The 27,477-nt window shown below is 40.2% G+C and overlaps 1 protein-coding gene across 1 annotated transcript; it reads right to left on the bottom strand.

The window, feature by feature from the left end:
• Window positions 1-424: 424 nt before the first annotated feature.
• On the bottom strand, window positions 425-27,097 carry LOC132805863 (prostaglandin E synthase 3-like). Its single transcript, XM_060821182.1, has 8 exons — window positions 26,961-27,097; window positions 9,368-9,481; window positions 4,925-4,994; window positions 4,363-4,461; window positions 4,000-4,092; window positions 2,848-2,910; window positions 1,256-1,283; window positions 425-1,169 (listed from the first exon to the last, which is right to left on the bottom strand). Coding segments are annotated over exons 1-8 (489 nt in total). The 5' UTR covers window positions 26,963-27,097; the 3' UTR covers window positions 425-1,149.
• Between the last annotated feature and the right edge of the window lie 380 nt (window positions 27,098-27,477).

The following is a 27,477-nucleotide window of genomic DNA, read 5'->3' as shown; positions in this document are numbered from 1 at the left end:
TTCAGATTGAACTAAGTAGTTTTTATGTTCTGCATTAGACCAACAGAGCAATAAAAAGCAAAGATTCTAGTCAATCGCATTCTAAAATATTATGAGAAGGAACTTCCAGCCAATAAAGTCAAATCTAGGCTTTGAATACTCAAACTGAAGTAACTGTCAAAGTAGTTATGCCCAAGTAATCTCCAGTTGGGAACTGCCAATCATGCTGTCTAAAGGCCACACAAACACCTTCTGGTGTTTCTTTTGGGGGAGGGGGAAGCAGTAAAGAAAATGAAGTCTGCCAATGCAGGAATCGATGTGATGCATACTACTGAAAAGATTTGTTACATTTTAAATGTAACCTTATTAAGCACTTTAGACAAAGACTTTTCACATCCATAAGTCCCATCTCTTGCCTATTTTTGAAAAAAAAACACACAGCATATTTAAGTGTTAACAGTTTATTAGAAAGATATTGTAGGCTTAAAAAAAATTCCATTGCATTTGACATAAATTGAGGTTCAGCTTGTACTGAGCAGATTTCACAAAATACATCCTAAAGATAGTGTATTAACATTTTCTTCAAACTTGCATTCATACTCAAGACAGTGCAAATACACTTGGTCATCTAAATGTACAGCCACTTAAGATCCACAAGCGACAATGTACAGCTTTATCACTCTTCATACTAACAGATGTAGAAGCTCAAGGGTCAACCAATACCATTAACAGTTTTAACCAATTATTAGGGATGAAGTCACTTGGGGGAAAAAACCTTAAAACCTCAGCATCCTAACTGCTGCAGAATTAACTAAGGTGACTTTATTGATACTGAAGACATTTCAGTGCTAGGTTTATGGGAATTTCCTACTACAAGGTTTAGTATTAGTCAATATAAACTCCGATCACTATAAATAATTTTTTTTTGCAAAGTCCTGGAAAATTGGTATCTGTACATAATGGCAGATTATTGTACTGTACTGGTAAGCAATTTTGTCCAATACTCTGGTATGCATCGACCCCTAGAAAAGCCTTTAAAACAGGTTGAAAGTGGATTGAAAGATGTACCACTGCCCTCAACAGCTATCAACTTATAATTGTTTTGTTAAAAATTAACAGTTTAATGAATGCTTTTCTTCCAATTCCCTGAAGCCTTTTCCCCCAATTCATTTACTCTAGATCTGGCATTTCTGAAAAAAAAGAGAAAAACAAACCTGAGTAACAGTAAAAGTTTAAACTAGTCTTTTCTAAAAGCAAAGGCCAAAATTCAACTTACTCTCATCATCGCTGTCCTGCGACCCATCCTAAAGAGCAAGGAAACAGTTTTTAAAGCCTTTTATTAAATAGGTTAGTACAGATATATTCATTCAACATTAAAGATGGGCAAGTAATATAATTTAATACGGACACATTACTTCCAGGTATTATGATAAGAGAAACTACAAGAGCAAATATTCTTTCCAATCACACCAACCCCATTATAAAATATTATTATGGCATTCCACAGCTACACAATCCAATCTGAAACTTTAATTTGTTGAGGGGGGAAAATAATTGTAGGAATAACCTCGCATGCCTTAGTTTACTTTTCAACCTTGAGAGCTACACCAAGTATTTCTTTCAGTCATCACCAGAAATGTTAAGTGGAAATTGCAAACTTAAGAAACTGTTGGGTTGCCGAAGTGCTCACTTTAAATTACCCTCAAGACAGTGAAAAAGACTAGATCAAGTCTGGCTTACTTATGATTCAATTTGAACCACTGAATCTCCAAGTGTCCAACACCCAAAATGTCATAGCGAGTGTAATGTAGTCATCTTTTCCCTGATTTCCTTTTAAACGTAAACTGGATCTAAGCCTCTAACTATGCGTATACTAAACTAAGAATCACAGCCGTGCATGCACCTGCCTGGCCTTGTGGCAAAGATAATCTTATGCATTACAAGAATATTCAACACAAGACTTCTAGGGAATCTACTTCTATCTTAATATCTGAACTAGCCATAAGCTTACAACTTGGTCAAGTCACAAAAAGTCAGTGGAAAGTGCACTACTGTGTGCTTGGTGAAATAATGCTCAACTGTGAAAACGTCCAACACAACTGGGACAGTCTTTTGACAAAAATGCTCTTGTATTTATCCAGCACCTTTTATCTGTTTAAAATCAGGAGAGTCACATGAAAATGGCATGGGTAGCAGAAGCTTGAAGAAAGTAGAAATAGCAATTTCAAGGAGGGAACATGAGGACAAACTCTCTGCCAACCAGGCAGCAACATAGGTGATTCAATTTCAAAGATTGGCAAAGACAATAAAAGTGCTCAACAGAACTGCTGTAGTAGTATCAAAGTTCTGCTGTTCTTGAAGTCAACATCTTTAAATTTCTGCCTTGACCTTGTATCTGAAGAAATTAACACTTCTCTAGTATTACAACATTGAAGAAATTCAATTGTTTTCTTTTTCTTTAAAAGCAAACACAAAAGAGTGTAGCATTACGGGAATGTGGACAGGGCAATGTACCCTCAAAACATTACTTATTCCTACTCGAATGCCCCCTCACTTTTTTTTTTAAATTCCCCTCCACAACTAGGATGGCCTGAACCACAAACTAGTCTATTACAAATAAAAGAAATAGGACTGGTTTAGTGAGATGTCTATGCCCCCCGAGGCAATGTAGCTATATTACCACATGCAATGCATGAAGTTTATAGAAAAGTAACAAATTTTGAATGGCAGTTGAAACAGAGCACTTAAACCCTTGAGAATCCAGTTACAACCTTTACAGTCACTAAATTGTCCCATAAATCAAATTTCCATTTGACAATTACTACTGAAAATACAAAAAAATCAAAAAGCCAGCATCTTCATACTTACATCATCCATTCCATCTACATCTGGGATGTCTCCATCATCATCTCCTCCCATATTGTTCATCATCTAAAAGAAGTATTTTTTTATGTAAGTTTTTTTTTTAGAAACATCAAGTTATTACTTCTATTGCAGTACACTGACAATGCACCTTAAAAGGGATAAGTGAGATGTTGGGCTGCTGCTGAGGTACAGACAATGACGACCCAGACCAATTCCTAACCAGTACGGAATTGATCACAACTGGGGCATCATAATTTTTAGGGAATGAGCAAAAAGGGACTGAGGACAACATACAAGGATTTGGTGATCTAATCAGAATGAACATTGATTCGGTTGAGTAGCAATGTCAGTCACATCTGCCATACCCTTAACAGTCAAACAGCCTCCCAGCATTTGCTCTCACATGAGTAGCCATATTGATTAAAGTTGAACAATAGGCAGCCATAGAACCATATTCAACACAAAATGCTCTTCATCAAATGACACCAGTTCTAGTTTTATAAATTTTTAAAATTCTTATTCATATTATAACTATTGTTTACTGGTAAAATGTTTGCCTCAATATTAGGTTCTCTCCTGTTGACCTCAGCAAATTCAAGATATGATTCATATCTAGTGCCATTGTGCAATAATTATAGTCTGGAGTTAGTTTTCATACAGCATTTGTTAAAAAGTTTACAACTAGCATTACCATGTTACTGTATACGAATTTCCCTTGTATGGATTAATGTTACTTGTAATTGCATGCTTTGGTGCATTACACACAGGAAGACGAACGAAAAAGGTGGACAGTAGAACCTATACAAAAGGAAGTGAATCATAGAAGCAAGTTGATTTAATATTATACTAGAGTAGACAGTGTGGTGGTGGAAAAGCACAGCAGGTCAGGCAGCATCCAAGGAGCAGGAGAATTGACGTTTCGGGCATAAGCCCTTCAACAGGGACGGATGATGAAGGGCTTATGGATGATACTGGAGTACAGTTTGTGATTTCCAGAAGTTTGTTTCTTAGGACATCAAGCTCCTTTCTTCAGGTATTCAAATAAGGGCACCTATTTTGCAAAATTCAATAGCTTCAACATTTGACAAGATGTCACGATGTTGTGCAAATGGAACAACAAAGCTAACTCCTAATTCCAAAATCACAGGTTCCTACCTGTGAGAACTTTTCAAAGCTTGACAAATCTTCTTCTTCTGGATCATCATCCCAATCTCTCCAGTTATTGAAATCCACTTTGAGCCAGTTTAACTGTACAAAATTGATAATTGAAAGCAAGTGATATGGTATCATGAAGAACAAATATTGAGATTATATAAACCAAAACAATGTTTTTATTGAAAACTTTAACCATCTGCAAAGTGCTAGAAATATTCAGTAGGTCTTGTAGTGTCTGTGCGAAAAGAAATAAAGTTAAACTGAGTAGAGTAGGAACTATGCCTGTCACTCCACGTGTTGTCTGATTTGAACAGTTCCTGCACTATGTTATTAAATATCAGTGCTGCAAATGATCCCAGTTACCTTGGCTTTTTCTTTGGTTAACCGTGGCCATGCTTGACCAGATTCTCCTTTTCGTAAATAGCACAAGACAGATCTGTCTGTCCGCTTGTGTTTTGAATCCTAAGGAATATATTAAGAGAACAATATATACTAGTATTAAATAGATCTGTTCAATTACACTCTATTCCACCAGCTATATCTAATCCAGCAAATTTAAAAACTGATCAGTTAATAGCATTACATTAATTCTATGCTGAGGGGGGAAAACAGGATGGAGGAGATAAAAATAAAACAATCACAACGTGTTCTAATAATTCAGCCTCAACTATGTAAAATTCATGCAATGAAACTTATAAATTATTTTTTCTTTTAAACATTTGAGATATTTGGGGAATTTTTTTTTTTAAAGTTGGTGCCCCACTATTGTCTTTCTAACAATACAACAAACAGCAGCACTGGCAGAGGTTGGGAATAAGTCTTCCCCTTTTGGCTAAAGAATTGGCCCTGGGATGGGGGGGGGGTGGAGATAAGAACACCAAAATATTGTTTTGGCTCATTCATACTCAAGATCACCAATACTTACACTTGGGTCAATTGCATTATAAAGGTTAACTTCATTAAAATGCTTTACGCTCTCCGCTCCTCCAAGGCAGCTGCATGGAAAGAGACAAGCCACACAAAAGTGAATTTCAATATCTTGTTGTTGCACACATTACAGATCAGACAGGCAATAGGTTAAAAACATTAAACTGTATTTAGACAATAAATTTGAACAGACACTAACATTTTATGCTCAGTCCAAAACAATACCTTGAGATTTATGAAAGTCCATATAACAGAATATGAAGCAATGTTACAGCAAACAGATGTTGCTTTATCCCAAATATTTTCAAAGTGTCAGGTTTCTTGGCTTGTTTCCTCATTCCCACTGATGCAGCATTAGCTTCATCTATGTTGAAGCCAAACAAGCTCAAAAAAGTGCAGCAACCCATCTTACTACAGGACATGTACAGTCCTCATGTCTTAATATCCTAACACAAGAGTCAACATCAGACCTAAACTACAGCTTGTATTTTCATTGGACAATAGGAATGAGCAGACAGAGTGAACGTACGAAAACAAGTTTTAATCCCCTCCCCAGTGCTGGCAGGATGTTTTGCATCCTTGGTGTCAACCTGTTGATTTCCCTCCCAACTACCAGACTCCCAAGCTAGTACAACCTGCTCTTTGACAGGAAAGAAAAAAAAATGCTGGCGATCAGTGGACAACACCCATGGAAAGAAAGCAAGCTAACGTCCAGCCTAGAGGACTCTTCAAAGCAGATATGAAAGGTGGGGGGTAGTATTTATGTAGTTGTGGGGTGGGGGTGCATGTGCATGTGCAAAGAGAGCAGAAAGGATGTTGACAGTTCAGATTAATTGATTGGAATGTGAAAATGGCAGATTAGAGTATCAAGCCAAGTCCTACTGGGGTGGTAGCTTTGTTAAGTTTTCATGTATTTTCCATTAGACTTACCTGTCAACTTATTTCTTCTGCTTGTATCCTGCCCCTTTACTCCCCTATAGTAATATGATGCACGCACTTTACCATTTCAATCAGCAATAGCTTTCAGTTCTGACAAAGCTTTATTCCAGAAAAATTAACAAATTATGCTCTCTGGTGAGGAAACATCTGAACTTTGCATTTCCTTTGGCAGGTTTCCCCATCTTAACTAGAGGACATTTAGGTTAACTGCAGTGTTCAGTCAGCACAGGTTAGGAAGTGAACCTCAAAAGTCTGTACAGTTCAATATCACAACAATGCATTTCCAAACTGAGTCAATATACCTTCATCAGGGAATAATTGAAAGAAACTGCAGATGCTGGAAGTCAGTCAATAGACGCGAAGCTGGAAAAGCACAGGTCAGACAGCAGAGGAGCAAAGTGAACGTTTTGGGCCAAAACCCTTCATCACACAACTGGGGGCGGGGGGAAAGAAGAGAGTGTCCAGAAGTATTGAGGGAAGGGGGTGGGGAAGGATAGAGGGCTGTTGATTGGTGAATGCAGGTCAGGGGTTACTGTGATTGGCCTTTGGGAAGGACAGAGCAGAGAGGTGAGCAGAAGATGGACAGGTTAGGTCAGGAAAGGGAGGAGGATGGGTGAGGCTGGACATGGGATAAGGCTGGGGATGGAGAGACTTTGAAACTGGTGAAGTCAATACAGAGTCCATTGGGCTGTAAACATCCCAGGTGAAATATCGGTGTTCCTCTGGTTTCCATTTGGTCTCACTCGGACAATGGAGGCAGCCAAGGACATGGCGCCGGGGAGTGGGAAGTGGAATGAAAATAGATGGCAACTGGAGGGTCAGGTTGGTTGGTGTGTGCAGAGCGCAGATGCTCCACGAACCAGTTGCCAAGTCTGCTTTTGGTTTGAATGAGGCCAAGGAAAGAATTCACTTTCAAGCAAGGGTGGAAATATAGCCTGAGCACATTAATTATTTCAAGTTTTCACTTCCACACTGCCCTGTTCAATCTATATTTAAAAACTTACAAGTTATTTATTACCATATGTAGATTAAAATTGTTAAATTTGAACTAAAACCACTTCCAATAATTTGGACCTCCAGGAAATGAATAGAGGAAAATAACTTGCATTGTCAACTACTTCTATATTATACTCATGCTGTTGACTCATCCAGGTCTCAAAGGCAACTGCAACATCAAAACCAAACTAAGCCTGCCACATTCACCAAGGGTCAGCAGAAGAAAAAACTGGAACCGATGGAGAGAAAAATCTTCCCTGTCAAATGTTGGAATGCAGAACAGAAAATCAATCCAAAAATTGTGATTATTACACGAGTTCTACAAAGGGAAAATCATGAGACATTCTGTACAATTTCCTTCCCATTTCATTGTCAAAGTCAAATTTTAAGTGACTCCCTTCAGAGCTCAACCTATTATCAAAATATATAAACACATAAATCCTAGGTTTGATTCCCATTTTGTGCTGTTAGCATATCAGAGCCAGGATAGCAGTTGCTACTGCCTTCAGCATGTAGGATTGGGAAAGGTTTGCCAGCTTTTGCGCAAAGATGGTGCTTCACATTCATATGCAGCTCTAGATATATACTGCTATTTAAACTATGCCATTATACTTACGATTAGACCTCCATTTTCAGGAGCTCATTGCATCAATCACATGCTGCCACTTTCTTAATATGCACTGCAGTGCACAACAAAGCCAAAACACAGTCTTCCAATAGGTACATTAATTTGAATAAGATACCAGAGGGCTCCAAAGACCTGTTAAACACCTGAGATCAGGTCAGCAACTTGGTCAGACGAATTAGTGACATTTAAAGAAAACCTGACAAGTCAAATAATCTACCCATAGTAACAGTTACTCACATCTATTAAATATAGTGCGTGCACTGGTTTTAAGTGAAAACAGTCTCAGTTTGGCTGGATGGCTGCTTTGCAATGCAGAATGATGTCAACAGCATGGGTTCAATTCCCACACCAGCTGGAGGTTACCATGAAGAACTCTCCTTCTCAACCTCTCTGCCTGACGCTTGGTGACCCAGTGAGAGAGTAGCCCTAATGCCTGATAAAACTATGGCAACTTTACAACTGTTTGCAGAGTTAAGAAACTTTGAAAATTAACAATTGGTTGACAAGCATACAATTCAAATGTTAATGCTTTAAGCCTCATGGTTCCAACAGAACTGCATACTCAAAGGCAGAACTATTCTTTCAAAAGCATCATTCATTCTGTAGAAATATTAGCATGATGGTATTAATATAGTTTCCTGGTCTCATCCTAGGATAATTGGAGGCTAAAGGAAGGAAAGTCAAGTGAGCAAACATTTAACAGGAAGATAAGTGTTGACCTATCGAGAATCACCAAGCTTCGGAAAACAAATGAAAAAAAAAGTGACAAAAATGTGTCTGGAGGCCTGGACACCCGCTACTTCAAGATAGTGGAGGACCGTAAATTAGAGAAAAAAAAAATCTGGCAACTTCTGATAATTACCCCAACACAGTCGTGTATGTATTGGTGTTTAAAATTTACACTCCATATAGTTGCACAGAATGCAGAAAATTTAATAATCAAAAATAAAAATTTCCACCTAGAGCGCATTAACATTGCCAAAATTTGGCATTCTACTCTAGTCACTCAAACTCTGGACCAAAATTGAACACAGGTAATATTAAATGAAACAAAATCACACAGTGGACATACTTTTCCTTTGTCTGCATGGCCATTGTAGTAGATGCACATGCCATGTGAAGTTCCCAAACTATAATTATTCCAGTTTGCAACATAAGCCTTTCTCCAGAAGTTGATAAATTTTGGTCAGCAATTCATTTGACAGCTTGTCCTTATGTTACAGCCGTTTGATCATCTAATTTTGCGCTTATTAGAGCGGGTTGCAGATTCAGATTCTCCACTGATTTGCCAGTCTCGAACTATACCAAGCAATGTCCATGTGAATTCAAAGATGAGAAATATTTAAGGGAAATATCTCTAAGCCAAAAACACACATTCTCGGGCAGCCAGTGTAATAGCAGCTCTGGTATGCCCATTTAGCCAAGCAACAGTAAGTAGCAATTGAAAAAACAAAAAGAGAGGATGACAGAAAGACACGCAAAATATAGTGCTGATCAAATAAGTCTCTTGCGCAGTGCCATGGCATTCTTTTACAACTGATAAGTGTAATTCAATTTTTTCATGGGCCATGAGTTTTAACAATTAATGTCCTAAAATGGAAAAGCATATATAAACTGAACTTCAAAATATAGTAAAAATCCAGCACAGATTATACTAATAGTTTTTGGTGACAAATATTCAGGCATACAACATCTTTGCTGAGGTGGTCACTGAAATTTTTAACAAAAATACTACTTATTTGTGAACAGTACTAATGAGAAACTATTACCAGACTAAGAGCCTAGATTTCTTTTCAAATGCATTTAAGTGAAATAAAGCTGTCCCTCAGTTTATGACAGACATTTTGACATAAATGGGATTGAATATCTACTACGTACCTGAATGTAAACTTCTCTTTTTCAAAATTTATTTCAACATCCTTACTGTCTTCTACACAAAATTCAACAAAGACGTAGTCTCTTCGGTCATACCACTTTGCAGAAGCTGGCTGCCTAAAAGTATTATGGGAGTGAAAACAATCACAAGGTTTGTGTGGAAAAAGACTGCAAGTTCTCAAAGCCACATGCAAAAAAGTATTTACATTCCAACAGAGTGACTTCAGTACAATTCAGTCTCTGGGTTCTGCTGCTGCTAATAAAACAAAATTTAAAAGTAGCCAGGGTATCCAAATTTTGGACCAAAAAGACAGGGCAAGAAAAAAAAGCAGAGCAAACGAACAGCCGCTGACATGGCCGCATAGCCAATGGGTTCATCATGGAGCAATCTCAACAAAAATGTTCGATTTGTTGCTAATTTCTATAAGTGGCCTTTGGACCAAGCTGCAAGAACAGTTGAACTGATGGGGAGATTCAGCGTCTGGTTCAAGAGGTCATGGATTCAAGTTTCTATGTTGAGATCATCCCACAATGCACTTCCTCTGGCTATGCAATTAGCTTCAATTAAAATTAAAGCATTTGTAATATCTTCCAATTATTACATGAAAAACAAAATATCATGAAGCAGTTAGCTCTGAGGCATGCAATCCCCAGATGACTGATAAGCATTTTTAACCACCCAAATTATTTTTGCCATTTTTAAGCATCTTAAATAGCTTCTTTGGGAAAAATAATTAAAGGACAACCATTTGAATGGGGTGTGAATCTCTCTGGGCATATGCATCAAAATGCCAGAGATCCTCTGAGATAAGCAACCAGAACCAGAGATCTAAATGTAATTTCACAACCCATTGCAAATACCCTACAGAATTTAAACATACCACTTAAGTATAAAGCAAATTCTCTTTAGCTTGTATATAGCACCTAGGCTCCATGCCCATGAGTGATATACCAAAATCCCTCAAATCAAAAGCAGGATTGTATAAAAGCAAAATAAAGTTGTTACATATGGGGCAATGCAAGACAGAACAGTTTTACCATTATCTTTAACTTAACCTAAACGACCCAACCATCACTACAACTCTGGTGCTACAAGTGGCAAATCAAATGATATGGGAGATAACTTAAGTGGAACATTACATTCCATACAGGAAAACTATGGAAGATTAAGCACAATTTTCCAGGCTCAGTTCCACCAGAATCCTTCCCCCCCCAACACACACTTTCCTGAGTGGGACAAGTGCCAGTGTTTCAGCCGAGGTAACATATAGCCTGGGGTTCTGCTGGTCAACTATCCTGGTTTTCCTTGCACCAATGCTGAGCACAAAAAAAAAATCAAACTACCTTGAGATGGTTACAGCACAAACTAATATTCCTTAACTAGTAATGTAAAATTTCTCAGTTGCTAGTCTGAAGTGCAGCTGTGAGATTAAACTAATGCAGATGTTAAGCCAAGGCTGATTAGAATTCTCCCACTTCCCAACACTGCTTCAGTGTTTAACACTAACCCTTGTTTTCCTTAGGAATAACAGAACTTCCCTCAAAAACCATCTGCAATACAAAGTTCAACAACCAAGTCACAGGGCTAATGTTCTCCCTTAGTTATGGAATGCACATAATCACAGAAGGTTAAACATCTGCATGAAATTACAAGGTGCTACAGGAATTGAAAAAGTCCACACCATTGTCAACAGCTAACCAGAGAATGCAACTTTTTAAAAAAAGGTTTTGTGATTTACACATGAAAGTGAAACTATCACTGTATTCTAACAGATGAAAGGCTTAACAGACAATCAATTTTTCAATGTATAATTTCAGTTACATCACACTAAATTATTGCTATAAATTCTGTGTTACGATTGAGCCCTCCACTATCACCTGATGGAGTGTCGCTCCGAAAGCTAGCGTGCTTCCAATTAAACCTGTTGAACTATAACCTGGTGTTGCAATTTTTAACTTCGTATACCCCAGACCAACACCGGCATTTCCAAACCACAGCATTTGACTGGAATTTAACAATTGGGGTGACATTAGAAAAAAAGAGCACCAAAGGTATGAGATAACCTCTAGAATATTTATTTCTTTCAGATTCACCCTTACCAATTCAAAAAATCTGAACAATTACATTTCTAACATATTTCACATTTGGAAGCTTCCTCAATGGCCACATTCAGAAGCACCAAGTCTCTTTACTTGATCACTGTCCAATGATGAACAAATATACAGTACAAACCATCAACATATACATATCTTTTGCAATGAAGCACATTTACAACAAAATCAACATCAAGCTGAACGGGCTGTGCCACACCTTTAAGCTCACTTGTAATGGCCACCTAGATAATCAAATGTCACCCACCGATACACTTTAGAGAAATTAATGGCTTTTAGAAAAAAGGAATTAGACGACAAATTTGCTAAGTCAACTTTTATTTTTTGGAAAATTATTAGAAACATCCTAATGGCACTGTGGGCCTACTTAAACTAAAGTGGATCCAAGAAAGCAGTTCACCACCTTCAAGGTGAATCAGGGATGGGTAACTGCTGAATTAGTCAGCACCACTCACCCTATGAATGAAGAGAGAGAGAGAAAAAAATCAAAGGAACATAGACCAAATCCTCTGCAGTCTGGTTGTTCTACCAGTGTCCACGCACCTTGTCCACAACAGGCAACTACTCAACTTCAGCAACTTCCATATTCACAAAACCTATGTTAATTCAGGACTATCAATCCAAAAATGTAGTTTAGCACATCCATAGTGCCAATGTAGTGTGGTAGCATGTAAGTATGGGACATAATAGAATTACAAATCTATATCCAAATTATTTGTCTTTGGTACATGGGAAAAATATAGTCTCGTACTGTTCATTAGCACATTTTTATTGAAAAGCACAAAAGTGCAGGCGTGTACCTCAAACCAATTCTCATTTTACAGAGACTGTCAGACCTTATTGACAGAGAGGAAAGGACAGCATGTACTGCTGGAGTTTGGTGAGAGAGTCTCAAGTGGTAGGTTAAGGAAGAGTTAAATTTAACAGGCAATTTCAAAGTCTAGTGGTTCTATAAAACTAGCAACTTACTAAAAGTTTTTTGAATTAGGTGAAGTTTAATTGCAGCTTTAAACCAAGAGTTTACAGGCTTTCAGCTGAAGCTGATTAATTAGACAACTGGTTTAATGAAGTTTCAAAAGGCTTTAAAATAGGGGGCCATAAAAGGAGAGCACAGTTAGAATTTGGTACAACTAGGATAAAAAAAGGAGGGTGATCACTTATTCTTTAAAGTATGTGGAAATTGGAACTTTTAACTCAGAGCACTGGGGGTCAGAACAAGTCAAAGCTTCTGATTGGGTCAGTAGAGATGGCGATTACTTACTATTACTGCTTTAACTTAATCTTATTTTGTGGTTCATAAGTTCTGTATTAATAAAAGGGAAGAAAGGTCCTAAAGTAACTTTTTTGATTGGATTAAATTTTCTTAAGAAAACAGAAGTAGTCATTCTAGGAGAGCTCAGTCATGGTTTGCCCCTCTGGCTCTATGGAAAGAGCTACGTTTCCAGTGTCAGCATGTTTGCAGGAGCTATCTCAAACTGAACATTTAGAGAAAAGTGGTCACAAAAGTGGCAGAAAAAGAATGGGTGACCACCAGGCATAGTAAGAGGATGAGACCGGTAGTTCAAGAATCCCTAATGCTTTGGAGACTGTTCAGGGAATGGGGTCTCTGAAAAGCCACAACAGCCAAATTTACTGTACCATGGTTGCCATGCTGCACAGAGGGAGTTGAAAGTGCAAGTAGAATACTTGAGGGATTTAGTAAGTGTTTGTGTGGTTGCAAGTGGAGCTCCAGGATGGTATGCTCCCTCTAGTTTTGGTGTCAAGGATGCCTTAGAACAGTTACACTACCTGGAGGAGAGGGGTAACAAGCCAGTGCTTGTGGTACACATTACTACTGATGCCACAGGCTTTTCAAAAAGGTCCTAAAAGGGAGCTAGGAAGTAAGTTTGAAAAATAGGACCTCAAAGATATTAATACAAAAGACCACAAGCTTCAAATTTCTGGGACATTGGACTGGCTCTAGGGGGTGTGGACCAGTGTAATGAACCAGTTACACTGGACAGGATCAGTGTATATTCTGGGATGAACATTTGCTAGTATGGTTGGGACATTTAGTTTAAACTAGAATGACAAGGGGATGGGAACCTAAGCAAGATGATGAGTGAGAGAAAGGAGACTAGTAATTTGCAAAAGCAGACAGGTTAATTCAGGCAATTTTTTTTCCCCACTGACCTGGAGTAGAAAGGCAAGGCTAAAGGCTTAGCTTTATGCACAAAGCATTCAAAGAACATGAACTGATGACACCAATAGTTTATGGTCAATGAAATTTATATCCATTTGGAGGGGTTCAAGACCAAAAACTGGGAACATTGCCATTCCACCTTTCAGAACGATAAAGGTGGTGGGGCGTCACTTGAGGACAGTTGCCAGACCAAGCTTTGACTTGGTCCATTTGAATGGAGACTTAGGTCTACTGTTTGGTATCTAACAATAATCAATGTAGGAAATAAAAAGGTGCATCTAAAAGCTACAAGTTATGGTGACTTTAATCATCTTTGGATTAAAGTTCAAAAGATTAGCTAGGACTGCATTAAGGATAACTTCCTAGAACAATGCCATCAAATCAACCAGACCAGTCATCTTTGACCTGGTAATGGTAATTAGACTTAAGGCAAAACATCACCTACAAAGTAGTGATCAAAACATGATAGAATGTAATACTCAATAGAGAAACTTAGATTGGAAACAATTGCAACTGATAAAGGGAATTGCAATGAAATGGGGATAGAGTTGGCTAAAGTGGACAGTTCTTTTTATGAGACAGAAACAAGCAGTGGTGGTCCGAGAATTCATGGCTCAGTAGAAATATCCCAGGATGGAGGGAAATTGAATGGGATAAACAAACCATGGCTGGATAGTCAAGGACAGGATAAAGTTCAAGAAAAAAGAATCAAGAGTCAGTGATAGCCTTGAAGACTAGGATAAATGCAGGATCCAAAGAATGGCTAAAGAGAAATAAACAATGGCAAATTAAAGACTATAACTGACAAGACTATATATAGTTAAGATGGCAAACTGTTCAGTCACCCTTTAGAAAATGGATCAGGGAGATAATCCAGCATCATTTTCAACATGACCTCCTACTCAAAAGGAGGCAGACAAAATGCATGTGACCTAACATCTATTGTTGCTATAAAGTTATAGCAGCACACTAATAGGGGGAAATCTAATCAAGCAGTTAGCATTTCTTTAAAAGAGAAACTGGTGTCTGACTTATTAGCAATCAAGTCCCAGAGTAAGCAGAAACTACAAGATGTTCCTATTTAGACTTTCAGAAGGTATTAACAACATACCTCTCAAAAGGTTAAGTCCTAAGAGCCCATGGCGTTGGAGGTAGCATATTGGTGTGGATAGAGAATTGTTTGACAGACGGCAACTGTGATAAAGGGTTCTTCCAGGTTAGTAACCTGGAGAGTAGACTGCAACTGTTCCATTTAATGTGATATGGAGGAAGCAAGCAAAACTCATGAGCCAAACTTCCAAATACAGGTGGAAAGGTGAAAGAGGGATATAGGTCACAAACAATGACTGGGTTAAGCAGGCAACTGGTATGAGGTATAGTGGAAAAGTGTGAAGCTGTTCTTGGAATGAAGAACAAAGGGGACTTGAGCATGAAACATGCAGGCACAGCAAGTCTGTCAGGAAGGCTAATGGAATGTTGATCCTTATTTCAAAGGGACTAGAATAAGAGTAGGGAAGTCTTAATGCAACTGTACAAATGTTGATAAGACCACACTTGGAGTAGAGGGGTCCCCTTGAGGAAAGATGTTTCATTGAAGGTACTCCAGAGAATATTCCTTAGGTTCATCCTCAATCTGGGCAGACTGCCTTTGAGCAAAGATTAATAAGGTTGGGAGTCCATTCGAATTCTGAAAGGTAGTCCCATTGCAATAGTATTCTTAAGGGCTAAATGTAAAGACCTTCCCATCAGTCTAGGAAGAGGGCACAGTCTCAGGATAAGTGTCCATTTATGGTGAAAATATTGAAAGACCTGTCTCATCCCACCTTCCATAAGATACTCAGGCTGAGACACTCTTCTCATGTAATTTTCTTTAACAGGATCCATAAATGCATATTGTCTCAATTCAGAAGGGATAATATGAACCAGGCATTAGGTTTTTTTAAGACTGTCACTGCTAAGACAACAGCACTAAAACCCAGTCTTGCCAATCTGAAACTAGTTGATAGAATTACAAATGAAATTTACTTTTATCCAAGCTTAAAGTTAGATGTATGGGCCACAGGATAGATTCAGCCTTATTTTCTGGCATCATTAAAGCTCTTGTCTACCTAAAATAAGTTAGAGCTAATGAATATTACACCAAGAATGCTAAAGGACTGAACAGTTACTTTAACATTTGAAGAGCACATCTTTAGGGAGCCATGGATCTGGTGAGTATGGTTGAAAAAAAACTTACTCAAAAGTTATCCAGAACCAAAAAGTTATGCTTAAACTTTGTTTAATTCTTTGAACTGAAGGCTTTACTATGGTCATAGATTGGAGCATGCCCCAATCAGGTCAGAGAAAAAACCCAGTCATGGCTTAAATAGAAAAAACTGGAGTCAAGAGCACTTGTATTCTACAAGAATTTGTAAGAATTATGGCATGTTGTCTGCAAACTGAAATGGCACTTATTGTGGGTGCAGTTATAAGACCATTAGTGTCTTGATGCATTTAGTACAAGATTATACATTTCATAACGAGGCCACACTTCAATGGCCACGAATGGTAGGGGAATAAAGGGATCTGGGAGAAAGCACTTACAAGGTAACTGATTAAAGCCACTTAAAATCCAAGCACTAGGTCAATTTCTAGTGGAAATAGTTGAAAGTAGAAATTGGTTAGACTCCACATGGAGTAAAACTATCAAGATAATAGACAGTGCCAAACTAGATTCAAAGACCAAGAGGATAATAACCGTCAACCACATTGAAGCCAGAACAGTCATGCAACCTCTTGAGCGTGTGACCAAAATAGTGTGGATTAGTGGTCCAACCCCATCCAATTTCACTTGCGGCAAGTCAATATGGCAATTATACATTTTGCATGTTAAATTACTAATACATACCAGAAGTATGTTCATGTGACAGAACACAATATTAGCCAAAAACTTAATGACTCATGTTGTCGTTCATGCAGCACATATGGGAGCCAGGCTGGCTGTGATGTCACAGGTGAGCAGTTTCTGACCTGTTGTGTACTTGGTTTGCCATTTTGCAAATAATGTTGCTTGCAGTTTAGAGCAACATACTACCATTTGGAAGACTCTTCAAATCAAGCCTTAAAGATTCACTGATCAAGATTGAAATGAACTAGTCGCCACTTATGGGGTAGTCCAAAATATTCAATGCACAGTACTCTAGGTCAGGGTTGCATTCCTGAAATATCTTGCCTTTTAAACAAATTCCATCATGTCAAAACTAGAATTAATGTTTGTAGGGACTGAATTAAACATTCTTTGAACTTGAAGACAGTACCACCTGTAACTTGTGGCCATATTCCTACATTTTTAAAATAAAGCAACTTAATGTTTGTTTTATACTCTGGAGCTCATAAGTCTTCAGATCTGCTGCTCATCAGGTTCCAGGCTAGTTGCTGGGGCCTACCTTTATCCTGCCTACAGTGACTAGTGCCTAGCAGCACCTTTTTAGGATGCTGATTTGCTGGCCATCACCACTTCTTGGTCCACTTGGGCTAAAGGAGGCTGCTTTTCTCAGCCACCCCACCACTCTTAACGATTACCATAGCCCAACTGGTTGAGGTCTGGTGGATTGAGCGTTCCCCAAAGATCTCAGGCAGAGCAAAGGGTCACAAGTCTGAAGGTGGGAGTGTCAAGACAAGTGAGGGAAAGGACGCCAATCAGAAGGTATTGCAATAACTTAATACAATCCAACTAATCAATGCTCCAATCTTTAGGTTAAGACAAAATGCTGAAAGGGGAACTGTCAAGTGCAGACTTCCTATGGGACAAGAGGAGAAGAGAATGGGTACACCAGTAGATCTAGGTGCAGTACAAATATAGAGAAGCCTGATTTGAGCATGTGACTTGCCATATTTTACTGATTTAAAATTGTATCTTTTCTCTACCTTCAGAAGGCAAACTTTGCCAGATGTGTTAAACAAAACTAGAAATCCTTCAGTCTCTTGGCTAGGGGAAAGTGATTTATACTAGAGTGCTTTAAATCAATTTGACTAGTACATGAGCTTTAAAGTGTACAAAGTTTTGCACTAGACAATGGGTTTAGAATTACAATAGAAGGTATTAAAATCAAAAAATTTTGCTACATCATTGATGGAAAGCAATTTTAGAATCAGCACAAATACCACCTATCAGAACAGACAGCACACTAACTGCAGATCTAATGTCTCACTGTACTTACACCTCAACCTAGTCCAGAACTAAATCCCAACAAACCAGATTTTGGGGACACTTACTTCCACTTAAAATGCCACTGCATATTTAGAATTGTGTAATACTGCCTTTATTAGGGCAGCATTTGAATAGGCTAGAATGATAGCCTAACACCATAGCATCAACCTACATAGTTACATCACACCTCAAGCAGCAACATATTTAAGAAATGCAGATGCTGGAAAAAATTTCCAAAGGTACTGCCGATTTAATGTTGTACCCAGTGACCCTCAGAGCTGGTCCTCACTTAGCACCCCACCAGCATGCACATCTGAAATTTACCAGCTGTTGCCACTCCCAGCCACATTCCCTTCCCTTGTCAGTCTTCTACAGGGACTGTTCCTCCAGGACACTGGGTCCATCTCCCTCCACTCCCAACATCTTCCCATGCAATCATATGTCTAACAGCTGAAAATGTGTTGCTGGTTAAAGCACAGCAGGTTAGGCAGCATCCAAGGAACAGGAAATTCGACGTTTCGGGCCAGAGCCCACTTCCCGCTATCGACGATGCCCTCCACCGCATCTCCTCCACTTCCCGCTCCTCCGCCCTTGAGCCCCGCTCCTCCAACCGCCACCAAGACAGAACCCCACTGGTTCTCACCTACCACCCCACCAACCTGCGCATACAACGTATTATCCGCCGCCATTTCCGCCACCTCCAAACGGACCCCACCACCAAGGATATATTTCCCTCCCCTCCCCTATCAGCGTTCCGCAAGGACCACTCCCTTCGTGACTCCCTTGTCAGATCCACACCCCCCACCAACCCAACCTCCACCCCGGCACCTTCCCCTGCAACCGCAGGAAATGTAAAACTTGCGCCCACACCTCCACACTCACTTCCCTCCAAGGCCCCAAGGGATCCTTCCATATCCGCCACAAGTTCACCTGTACCTCCACACACATCATCTATTGCATCCGCTGCACCCGATGTGGCCTCCTCTATATTGGTGAGACAGGCCGCTTACTTGCGGAACGCTTCAGAGAACACCTCTGGGCCGCCCGAACCAACCAACCCAATCACCCCGTGGCTCAACACTTTAACTCCCCCTCCCACTCCCACTCCCCCGAGGACATGCAGGTCCTTGGACTCCTCCACCGGCAGAACACAACTACACGACGGCTGGAGGAGGAGCGCCTCATCTTCCGCCTGGGAACCCTCCAACCACAAGGTATGAATTCAGATTTCTCCAGCTTCCTCATTTCCCCTCCCCCCACCTTGTCTCAGTCGGTTCCCTCAACTCAGCACCGCCCTCCTAACCTGCAATCCTCTTCCTGACCTCTCCGCCCCCACCCCACTCCGGCCTATCACCCTCACCTTGACCTCCTTCCACCTATCCCACCTCCATCGCCCCTCCCCCTAGTCCCTCCTCCCTACCTTTTATCTCAGCCTGCTTGGCTCTCTCTCTTATTCCTGATGAAGGGCTTATGCTCGAAACGTCGAATTCTCTATTCCTGAGATGCTGCCTAACCTGCTGTGCTTTGACCAGCAACACATTTGCAGCTGTGATCTCCAGCATCTGCAGACCTCATTTTTTACCCTTCAGAATCCTGATGAAGGGCTCTGGCCCAAAACGTCGAATTTCCTGTTCCTTGGATGCTGCCTAACCTGCTGTGCTTTAACCAGCAACACATTTTCAGCTCTGATCTCCAGCATCTGCAGACCTCACTTTTTACTCTATGTCTAACAGCTGCCCATTTACTTGCTCCCCAAGACCCCAGAATACCTTCCAGTTGAAGCAGTATTTATCTGCATTATTCCATCTATTCTACTATACTCACTGCTCAATAACTCCCTACATTCAAGATGAAAAACAGACCAGGCAACCTTGAGGGAAAAAAAATGACCAAACTTCTGATTGCCTGCCACTTGTGTTCCCTGGTCAGCACGTCTTTTGGCTTTGCAAGCTGAAAGACTACCACTTAATTTTCCACTTGGAAACCCTGCAGCCTTCTAAGCAATTGCTGTTCTCTCTCTGGGTTCCATCTCTACCTAGTGTATTAACACACACCTCCCTAGCTACAGCAAGTTCTGAAAGAGGCTCACTTTTCATTTCACAAGCAGACAGGAGTGCTCCAGAGCTAGCTAACTACTATAGACAGTCACAATGCAGGAAATGCAGCAGTTAATTTGCACACAGTAATATGTCAAGTTGAGATTTGTTTACTGGTTGATACTAGATGACTACTTTGAAATATCACTTACATCCACTCTCCCAGTTTCCAAACATTATTCAAATACTTTAGTGCCAGGTGAGTGTGAAACAGTGGCTCTTACCATATCTTCTTGAACAAACAGAACTTGACATTGATTACTGTAGGAAAGATTCGCACCCTGCAATTCAAATACGAAGACCCATTCAGTCTTCAAATGTGGTAGTGTCAAAGACTTAAGTGGGGACACCTTTTGGAAATTTGTAGCCAAGTTTGATTTCATAGAATGTATACCAGATACTATGCTTCTAGCATAGAAAGTTGAGGCACTAATACTTTTGTCATCAAGAACACAGTATTTCACACTAAGCATGTTTATGCTCTGCAAGGCAGGAAAGAAACAAGTTATTTTCAGCGAGGTCAAAATGCAAAACTTGGATTACAGCATGATTACCACCTTGGGATTAAAGTTAACCTATACCTGACCCACTTAAGAACTGTCAAGGTGTGTACTATGCCTGTTCATAGGGCTGAGGCCAAGTTTTTCCACCTGAACAAACTGTTTAATAAACTGAATCAGCTCAACTCTGGCCATATTGGAAAGTGTATATGATACAAAGAGCTGAAAATTAAAAATAAATGGCCATGTTTGACAGCCAGCAACATGCACAGTAGCAGCAAAATAGACAATTTTAAAACCTAAAATCCACAAAGGAAACAAAATGGCTAGAGAAGTTTTAAAGTCTGCTTTGTGAATGTGTTTCTTAAAAATGCACAAGTGGTTGATGCAAATACACTATCAAGATTAAAATACAAGTAAATCCATTAAATCTAAGGCTGAAACCTCCACTGTTCAATTTCAAACATCCAAACTATCATCTTTTTACATTAAAACTGGAGAAATGAATAGTTGACTCATGGATTTGATGAAGGGCTGTGCTGAGGCCTCAGTAACATATCTAACCCCAGAACCCAAATGGCAAACTCTTCACTACCACCATAACTTCTCAACTGAGACTGATCATTATCAAAGACAATTGAAAAGGAACCCCAAGAACTTAAGATTGCATTGATCCCCAAAAATGCTGTTAATAAAATGAGCCCTACAAAATATTGCCAGCAACTTCTTGGAACAAATTTCAGAACTTTCACATGCCATATGCTGTCATTTTATTCTCTTGCACATTAGTAAAATGTCTATTATTTACTAGAGGTGACACCAACATTCCAGGATACAATTTGATAGTTCACAAGTACGGAACAGAACTCTCCTTATGGCACTGCACCAAGCAACCCACATTTCCAAAATTGAAATGGGCAAGGTGGTACAAACTTTCCAACTGAAGTTTTCCATGTCAACTGCAGGTAATATTCAGCCTGCTCCACAAGCCTGGTTTAATTGTACTCTTGCCTCTTCTTCCTTCTCTCATTAGATGTCAGGAGGAAAAACAATTTGCAATCCAAGTCTGTACACAAATCACATAAGCAATAATCTCCTCAGCATCTTTTGAACATATCAAATCTGTAGTCTTGATCTCACGCTCCTTCCCAATTCAAAAGCATCACTATGTTCATTGTATATTATCAGCTTCCTTATCCTTGAGTTGACAAGACAAGACATTATCTTCAACACCCCATCTCTAATGCAAACTAAGCTAACCATCCATCCTCACTCATGCTGGGGTATAAGCTTAATCATTAGATTTCCCAGGCTTCATGTTCGAGAGAAACTAGTGTAAACCATCTAGTCATTAACATTAAAGAATTTTCTTTGAGGGCAGCACAGTGGCTCAGTAGTTAGTACTGCTGCCTCATAGCACCACGGTCCCAGGTTTGATTCCAGCCTCAAACAACTGTGTGGAGTATGCACATTCTCCCATGTCTCTGTGGGTTTCTTCCGGGTGCTCAGGTTCCCTCCCACAATCCAAAGATGTGGTCAGGTGAATTGGCCATGCTAAAATTGGCCAATTTGGTGCATTAGTCATAGGGAAACTGATCTGGTTGGGTTACTCTTCAAAGGGTTGGTGTGGACTGGTTGGGCTGAAGGGCCTGTTTCCACACTAGGGAATCTAACTTATCTTTAGTTCTGAACTAGAACAGCAAAAGTAGCCTAGCTGGGATCAACCACACCTGCAACAAATACCTTGGACGAAGACCTTGGAGTGCATGTTCATAGTTTCTTGAAAGTGGAGCCTCTAGTACACAGGATAGTGAAGGCAGCATTTAGTAGACTTCCCTTTATTGGAGAGAGCATGGACGAGGGTTTGGGAGGTCATGTTATGGTTGTACAGGACATTGGTTAACACATTTTTGGAATATTGTGCACTAATCTAGTCTTCCTATGATAGGAAGACTTGTGAAACTTAAAGATTTCTCAATATTCACAAATATTGAAGGCCAGGAGCTCTAGGGAGAGGCTGAATAGGCTGGGCTGTTTTCCCTGGGAGTAGAGGCTGAGGGGTGACTTTAGAGGCTTAATCATGGAGGGTGTGGATAGGGTATATAGACAAGGCCTTTCCCTGGATTGAGTGTCCAGAATTAGAGGGTAGGGCAGGGGTGGGGGAAAGAGTGTGGAGGAAGGGACCTAAGGGGCAACTTTTTCTCAAAAGGGTGCTGCATGTATGGAATGAGCTGTCAGGAAGTGAGGTGGCTGGTACAGTTACAACATTTCATAAAGGCACCTGGATAGGTATATGAATAGGAAGGGCTTAGAGGGATATGGGCCAAGTGCTGGAAAATGGGACTGGATTAATTTAGGATCTGAATGGCATGGACCAAAGGGTCTCCTTCTAGGCTGTACACCTGACTAAATGTTAAGCCAGGGTGGGGGTGGGGGCGGAGAGGTCAGGAAGAAGATTGCAGGTTAGGAGGATGGTGCTGAGTTCGAGGGCTGGTACGGAGACAAGGTTGGGGGAGGGGAAGTCTCTGTCCCAACCCTTGAACTCAGCACCACCTTCCTAACCTGCAATCTTCTTCCTGACCTCTCCGCCCCCACCCCAGCCTATCACCCTCACCTTGACCTCCTTCCACCTATTGCATTTCCAACGCCCCTCCCCCAAGTCCCTCCTCCCTACCTTTTATCTTAGCCTGCTTGGCACACTCCTCATTCCTGAAGAAGGGCTCATGCCCGAAACGTTGATTCTCCTGCTCCTTGGATGCTGCCTGACCTGCGCTTTTCCAGCAACACATTTTCATCTCTGATCTCCAGCATCTGCAGTCCTCACTTTCTCCTAAATGTTAAGCCATTAAGGTTTCAATCTGCCCATCTTTTAAAAGGATACTCCATGTTAATAAACAGCCCACATGTAAGAGCACTTCCAAATTTTCCCCTTCAACTTAATTTTGATTTAGTCTCCTCCCTCTCCACCAAACTCCCTCCCATACCTTTTGTTTGCATTACTCTTAACAGTCTCTACCAGTAAATTTACTCAACCGGAAACATTGACCTACAGGTGGTGGTCCACATGAAAAACTGAGCATTTTTGGATATAGAAGAGAAATATTTTTAAGGGAATATGGGGCATAGTGGTAATATCACTAGGCGAGCAGCCCAAACTCTAATGTTCAGGGACATTGATTCAAATCTCACATGACAAAAATTTTTTAATCTGGAACAAAGGATTTTTTGCATTGAGTTTCACTTGCAGCACAATGAGAACCAAGAATTGCAATAACCTAGTTAAATGGTCAAGGAAAAGATGTCTGACCAAACTTCTTAGCTGAAAATGCTTTTCATAAAATTCCACATCAAAAGGCCATTTAAACTCAAAAGGTATGGGAAAGAAACTAGATCAAAAGGTAAATAGCGGTGAACATTAGTGAATTTAAATCATGGGTTGGGGATACAGTGCTATGACCATATCCACTTGCAGGCCAGATTAATGACTCAAACTTAGTGCAAAGTGGTCAGATACAATTGCAAATAAAAAAAATATTTGAACTGCAGAAAAAATAAGCAAACAAAATAGCTGTACACCTACAAGTGCTGAATATACTCCATAATAGCAGAGGAAGCCAGAAGTCTTAGATGATGCTGAGCACGTAAAGCAAATGCAGAGCAGTAAATTACAGCAACTACAATGCTGGATTTGTAGCTAAAACAATTGATTAAATGTCATATCAGGCACAGATCTCAGACAATTGCAACATTTTGATTCTTCTACCTAAAACATTACAGTATTGAAGCAGGAGGTTACCCGCTGTCATAATCACTTCCCCATGAAGTTACCAAATATTAGTTAGGAATGCACCTCTAAAATGACTAAGTCAAAGTCAACCAGCAACATCCTAGGTCCTTGGCTTTGCGAAACAATTTCCATCATTCTTTTCCTAATCTGACCATCTGAAGTAAAGCATAACTACGCAAGACCCACAGTGCTCAAAACATTATACCTTAAGTTCAGCATTGAACAATTTGTTCTGTGATTGGATTAATAGTCAAACATAATGATTTGACCAGAGACCCAAGTTTAAATCCCACCATAATAGACGGTGGGAGTTGAATCCAGTGGAAGATCTGAAATTGAAGTTTGAGTGATGTTAGTGGAACTGCTATCAATTGTCAGAAAAACCTATGATTCACTAATGCTTTTCAGGAAAGAATTTTGCAGTCCTTACCTGGTCTGGCCTACGTGCAACTCCAGACCCACAACAATGTGGGTGACTCAACTGCCTTCTGGACAATTAGGAATATGTAATAAATGCGACACTGCCACAATGAATAAAAAACCCGATATCTTCCTATGGTCATGTCACTAGGCTGGCAAACAGACTACAAAGCCAAAGCAACAATATAAGCAGGACATCAAGCTGGAAGGTATTACAACTGCACACACTCCTCTCCCCACTGTAGAATAATTATGGACTGGAGAACCTCCCAAAGCCCATACACGTTATGTCCATGGGCTCATTTAGACCATCATTCATAATGCACCTTCTGCAAAGCCCAGAGAGGGACATACGACCAAGTATCCAGTTACTGGGAAACAAGACATTTGAGCACTGATGCTGTGCAGGCAAATATTCAGGTAGCTTGTCTTAGCATTAGTGATTGGATTTATGAAGAAATATGAAAAGACATCTCAACCCACCAAAAAAGCAGTGATCTTTGAGTTATGCAAAATTGTTTTAATTTATTAAAAATAATTAGTCACAAATTAGATCTATTCCCAAGTTCAACCTAAAATGTTCTGCCAGATGTATCATTTAATACTGAAAGTAATTTTATAAGAGATCAGAACAATCTTTTAATAATTAATTTTTTTGAAGGAGTCTCAATTTGATTAGTTCCAAGTTTTATACCATCCGTAACCCATCACTGGTATTTTAGCGAAAGAGGAACTTGGTATACCATCCTTTTCACCCCCAAAAATAGTATCCGAAACATAGTAATTTAGACCCTTGATCAGGCCTGTGCCTGCTTTCATTAAGATTTCTTTCTTCACAGAAGATCATGCTGAAGCTATCTCCATGTCCCCTCCCCAGAGTAACTAATCCTGGCTTCCTTGATCGTCCCTCGCAAATAAAGTACCCATTTTCCAATCAGCAACATTCCAGTTTAGCTTTTCTGTATCCGCAGCAAAGTCCGGATTATTCCCAACGTATATTTCAAATTGTGCCTCTACTGACAGGGTGAATAATTTAAAAATATGCTCCTCTTGCAATAAATAGAAAAATCAAACTGCTTAGTACACTGGGTTACAAACATTTACTGGTACAAATCATCTGCAACCGGATGGAATACGTAGCGTCATACAAGTCTTCCGTGAAGCATAAAACACTTGTGGTCCACCGAAGTTTCTGGATTTTCTCGTACTGTGCGCACAAGGCCTGTCAAGGGGGAAAAACTCAAGCATGCACATTTCCACAATCGAAGTAAGGGACACTCTGAAAGCCGCAGTGAAAAAAAAACACGACGAAGACAGAGAAAAAAAATCGTGTGCGCAGTGAAGAATGCATTGGACGAGGAAAAGCTTGCGAGTCTGCGCTAAATGGCGGCTCCTCCAACATTGCGCAACCAGCCAACTTCTCCACACCTCCCATTGAATCATGTCACCATATGAAAAGATCGCCAGCAAAACAAAAATGCACTTTAGTAGCAGTACGTAATAGTAAAGAAAATCGCTGAAGAGAAGGTTAAAAAACAAACGCCGACAAAATCAGTGATAGTCCAGAATGCCTGTGCGTGTGCCCGCGTGTGCGCGCGCGGGAGAGAAATTTCTAGAAACCGCAATTCCTTCAAATCGTTTCGGAACCCGGCGCCTCATTCGGTGCTGTTGGTTCACTCAGTAAAAGATCAGGTGAGAAGAATGAATAAAACACATATACATGTTTCTTTATCGTAAAAGCTGCCTAATTCAACGTTAAAAACTGAATTAATTGCGCTGGGACGTGACAGTCCCGCAAGTCTGCCGTGCGTTTCCACTCACGTGTAAGCAAGTCGAGAGCGGGTTTTTTAATGCGACTCGAAAAAAGGGGCTTTTCAATCACCCCCAGCCAAAAAATAAAACAAACGACAGCAAAATTATTTTGGACATTGAGAACCTAATAGCAAATCCATTAAATCCACTACAGTCCGCAAATGCAGACATAACATTCCCCCCCCCCCCCCCCATTGGGTTTGAATAAATTCGCCTGCACGCTCAAACAAATTTGCATACTTTGGACACCAAAGGGGGGAAAATATAAAATCGTTGTAGCCTTAACTTCAATTTTAATCCAGTATGAGGAATTCCCCTCCCCTCCTCTCCATTGGATTCAAGTTTTTTAAAAAAACACTGCAGCGGCCTAGGCTAGCGAAAAAGCGCCTTAACTCCCACCGCCTGGCCCAGTATCCCACATCTCATGGGCACGGTAGATAAAAGTGCCACTGGCTGTCGACCAAAGTCGTTCGAGTCGATTTTTAAACTATCACTTACATGGCTGCTGTGTGGTTCAACCTGTACTCAGTTGTCGGGAGCTCACAAGACTAAGTGGCGTCCAGAGAACCGCGTTCTGGCTTTTTTTTTTCCCCCTTTTGCCCTCCTCTCCACCTCGCCCAGACAAAGTGACGCAGCACACGCCACTCGCTATGGTTACGACGTGAATCGTGCGTCCATGCGTCGCGGTGATTGGTCGCCTGCGACGCCAAGGTTAGGTCGAAGGTCCCTCCTCCTCACTCGAAGCTGTCAATTAAGTTCGCGCGTGCCTATTTATAAGGCTGTTCGCGCTTTTAGGATCCAAGGTAATGAGTCAGGATAAATTGTTTACAGCGGGATCGGTTCACTTCTGGCATATGTTTTGCATATTAATTGAAAACGCCGTTACCATGTTTCAGCGTCCATTTTAGCCTAACTCCCGAATTTAAGCCACAATCTGAGCTGACTCCACACTTCAGTATAGCACGAAAGGGCTGACCTTTAAAACTCCATACCATTATTTGATCACCAATTACAC

Source organism: Hemiscyllium ocellatum, chromosome X (assembly GCF_020745735.1).
Source record: "Hemiscyllium ocellatum isolate sHemOce1 chromosome X, sHemOce1.pat.X.cur, whole genome shotgun sequence".
Classification (NCBI taxonomy): domain Eukaryota; kingdom Metazoa; phylum Chordata; class Chondrichthyes; order Orectolobiformes; family Hemiscylliidae; genus Hemiscyllium; species Hemiscyllium ocellatum.
The sequence above is the reverse complement of the archived record's forward strand: the minus strand, read 5'-3'. Positions and strand labels throughout refer to the sequence as shown.

What these genes read in the sequence shown, in the direction of transcription:
- LOC132805863 (XM_060821182.1), bottom strand. An exon ending in TAACCAAAGAAAAAGCCAAG is followed by an intron (nt 4,093 to 4,362) that starts GTAACTGGGATC and finishes AATTTTGTACAG; the next exon opens with TTAAACTGGCTCAAAGTGGA. An exon ending in GCAGGACAGCGATGATGAGA is followed by an intron (nt 1,170 to 1,255) that starts GTAAGTTGAATT and finishes CTTTTTTTTCAG; the next exon opens with AAATGCCAGATCTAGAGTAA.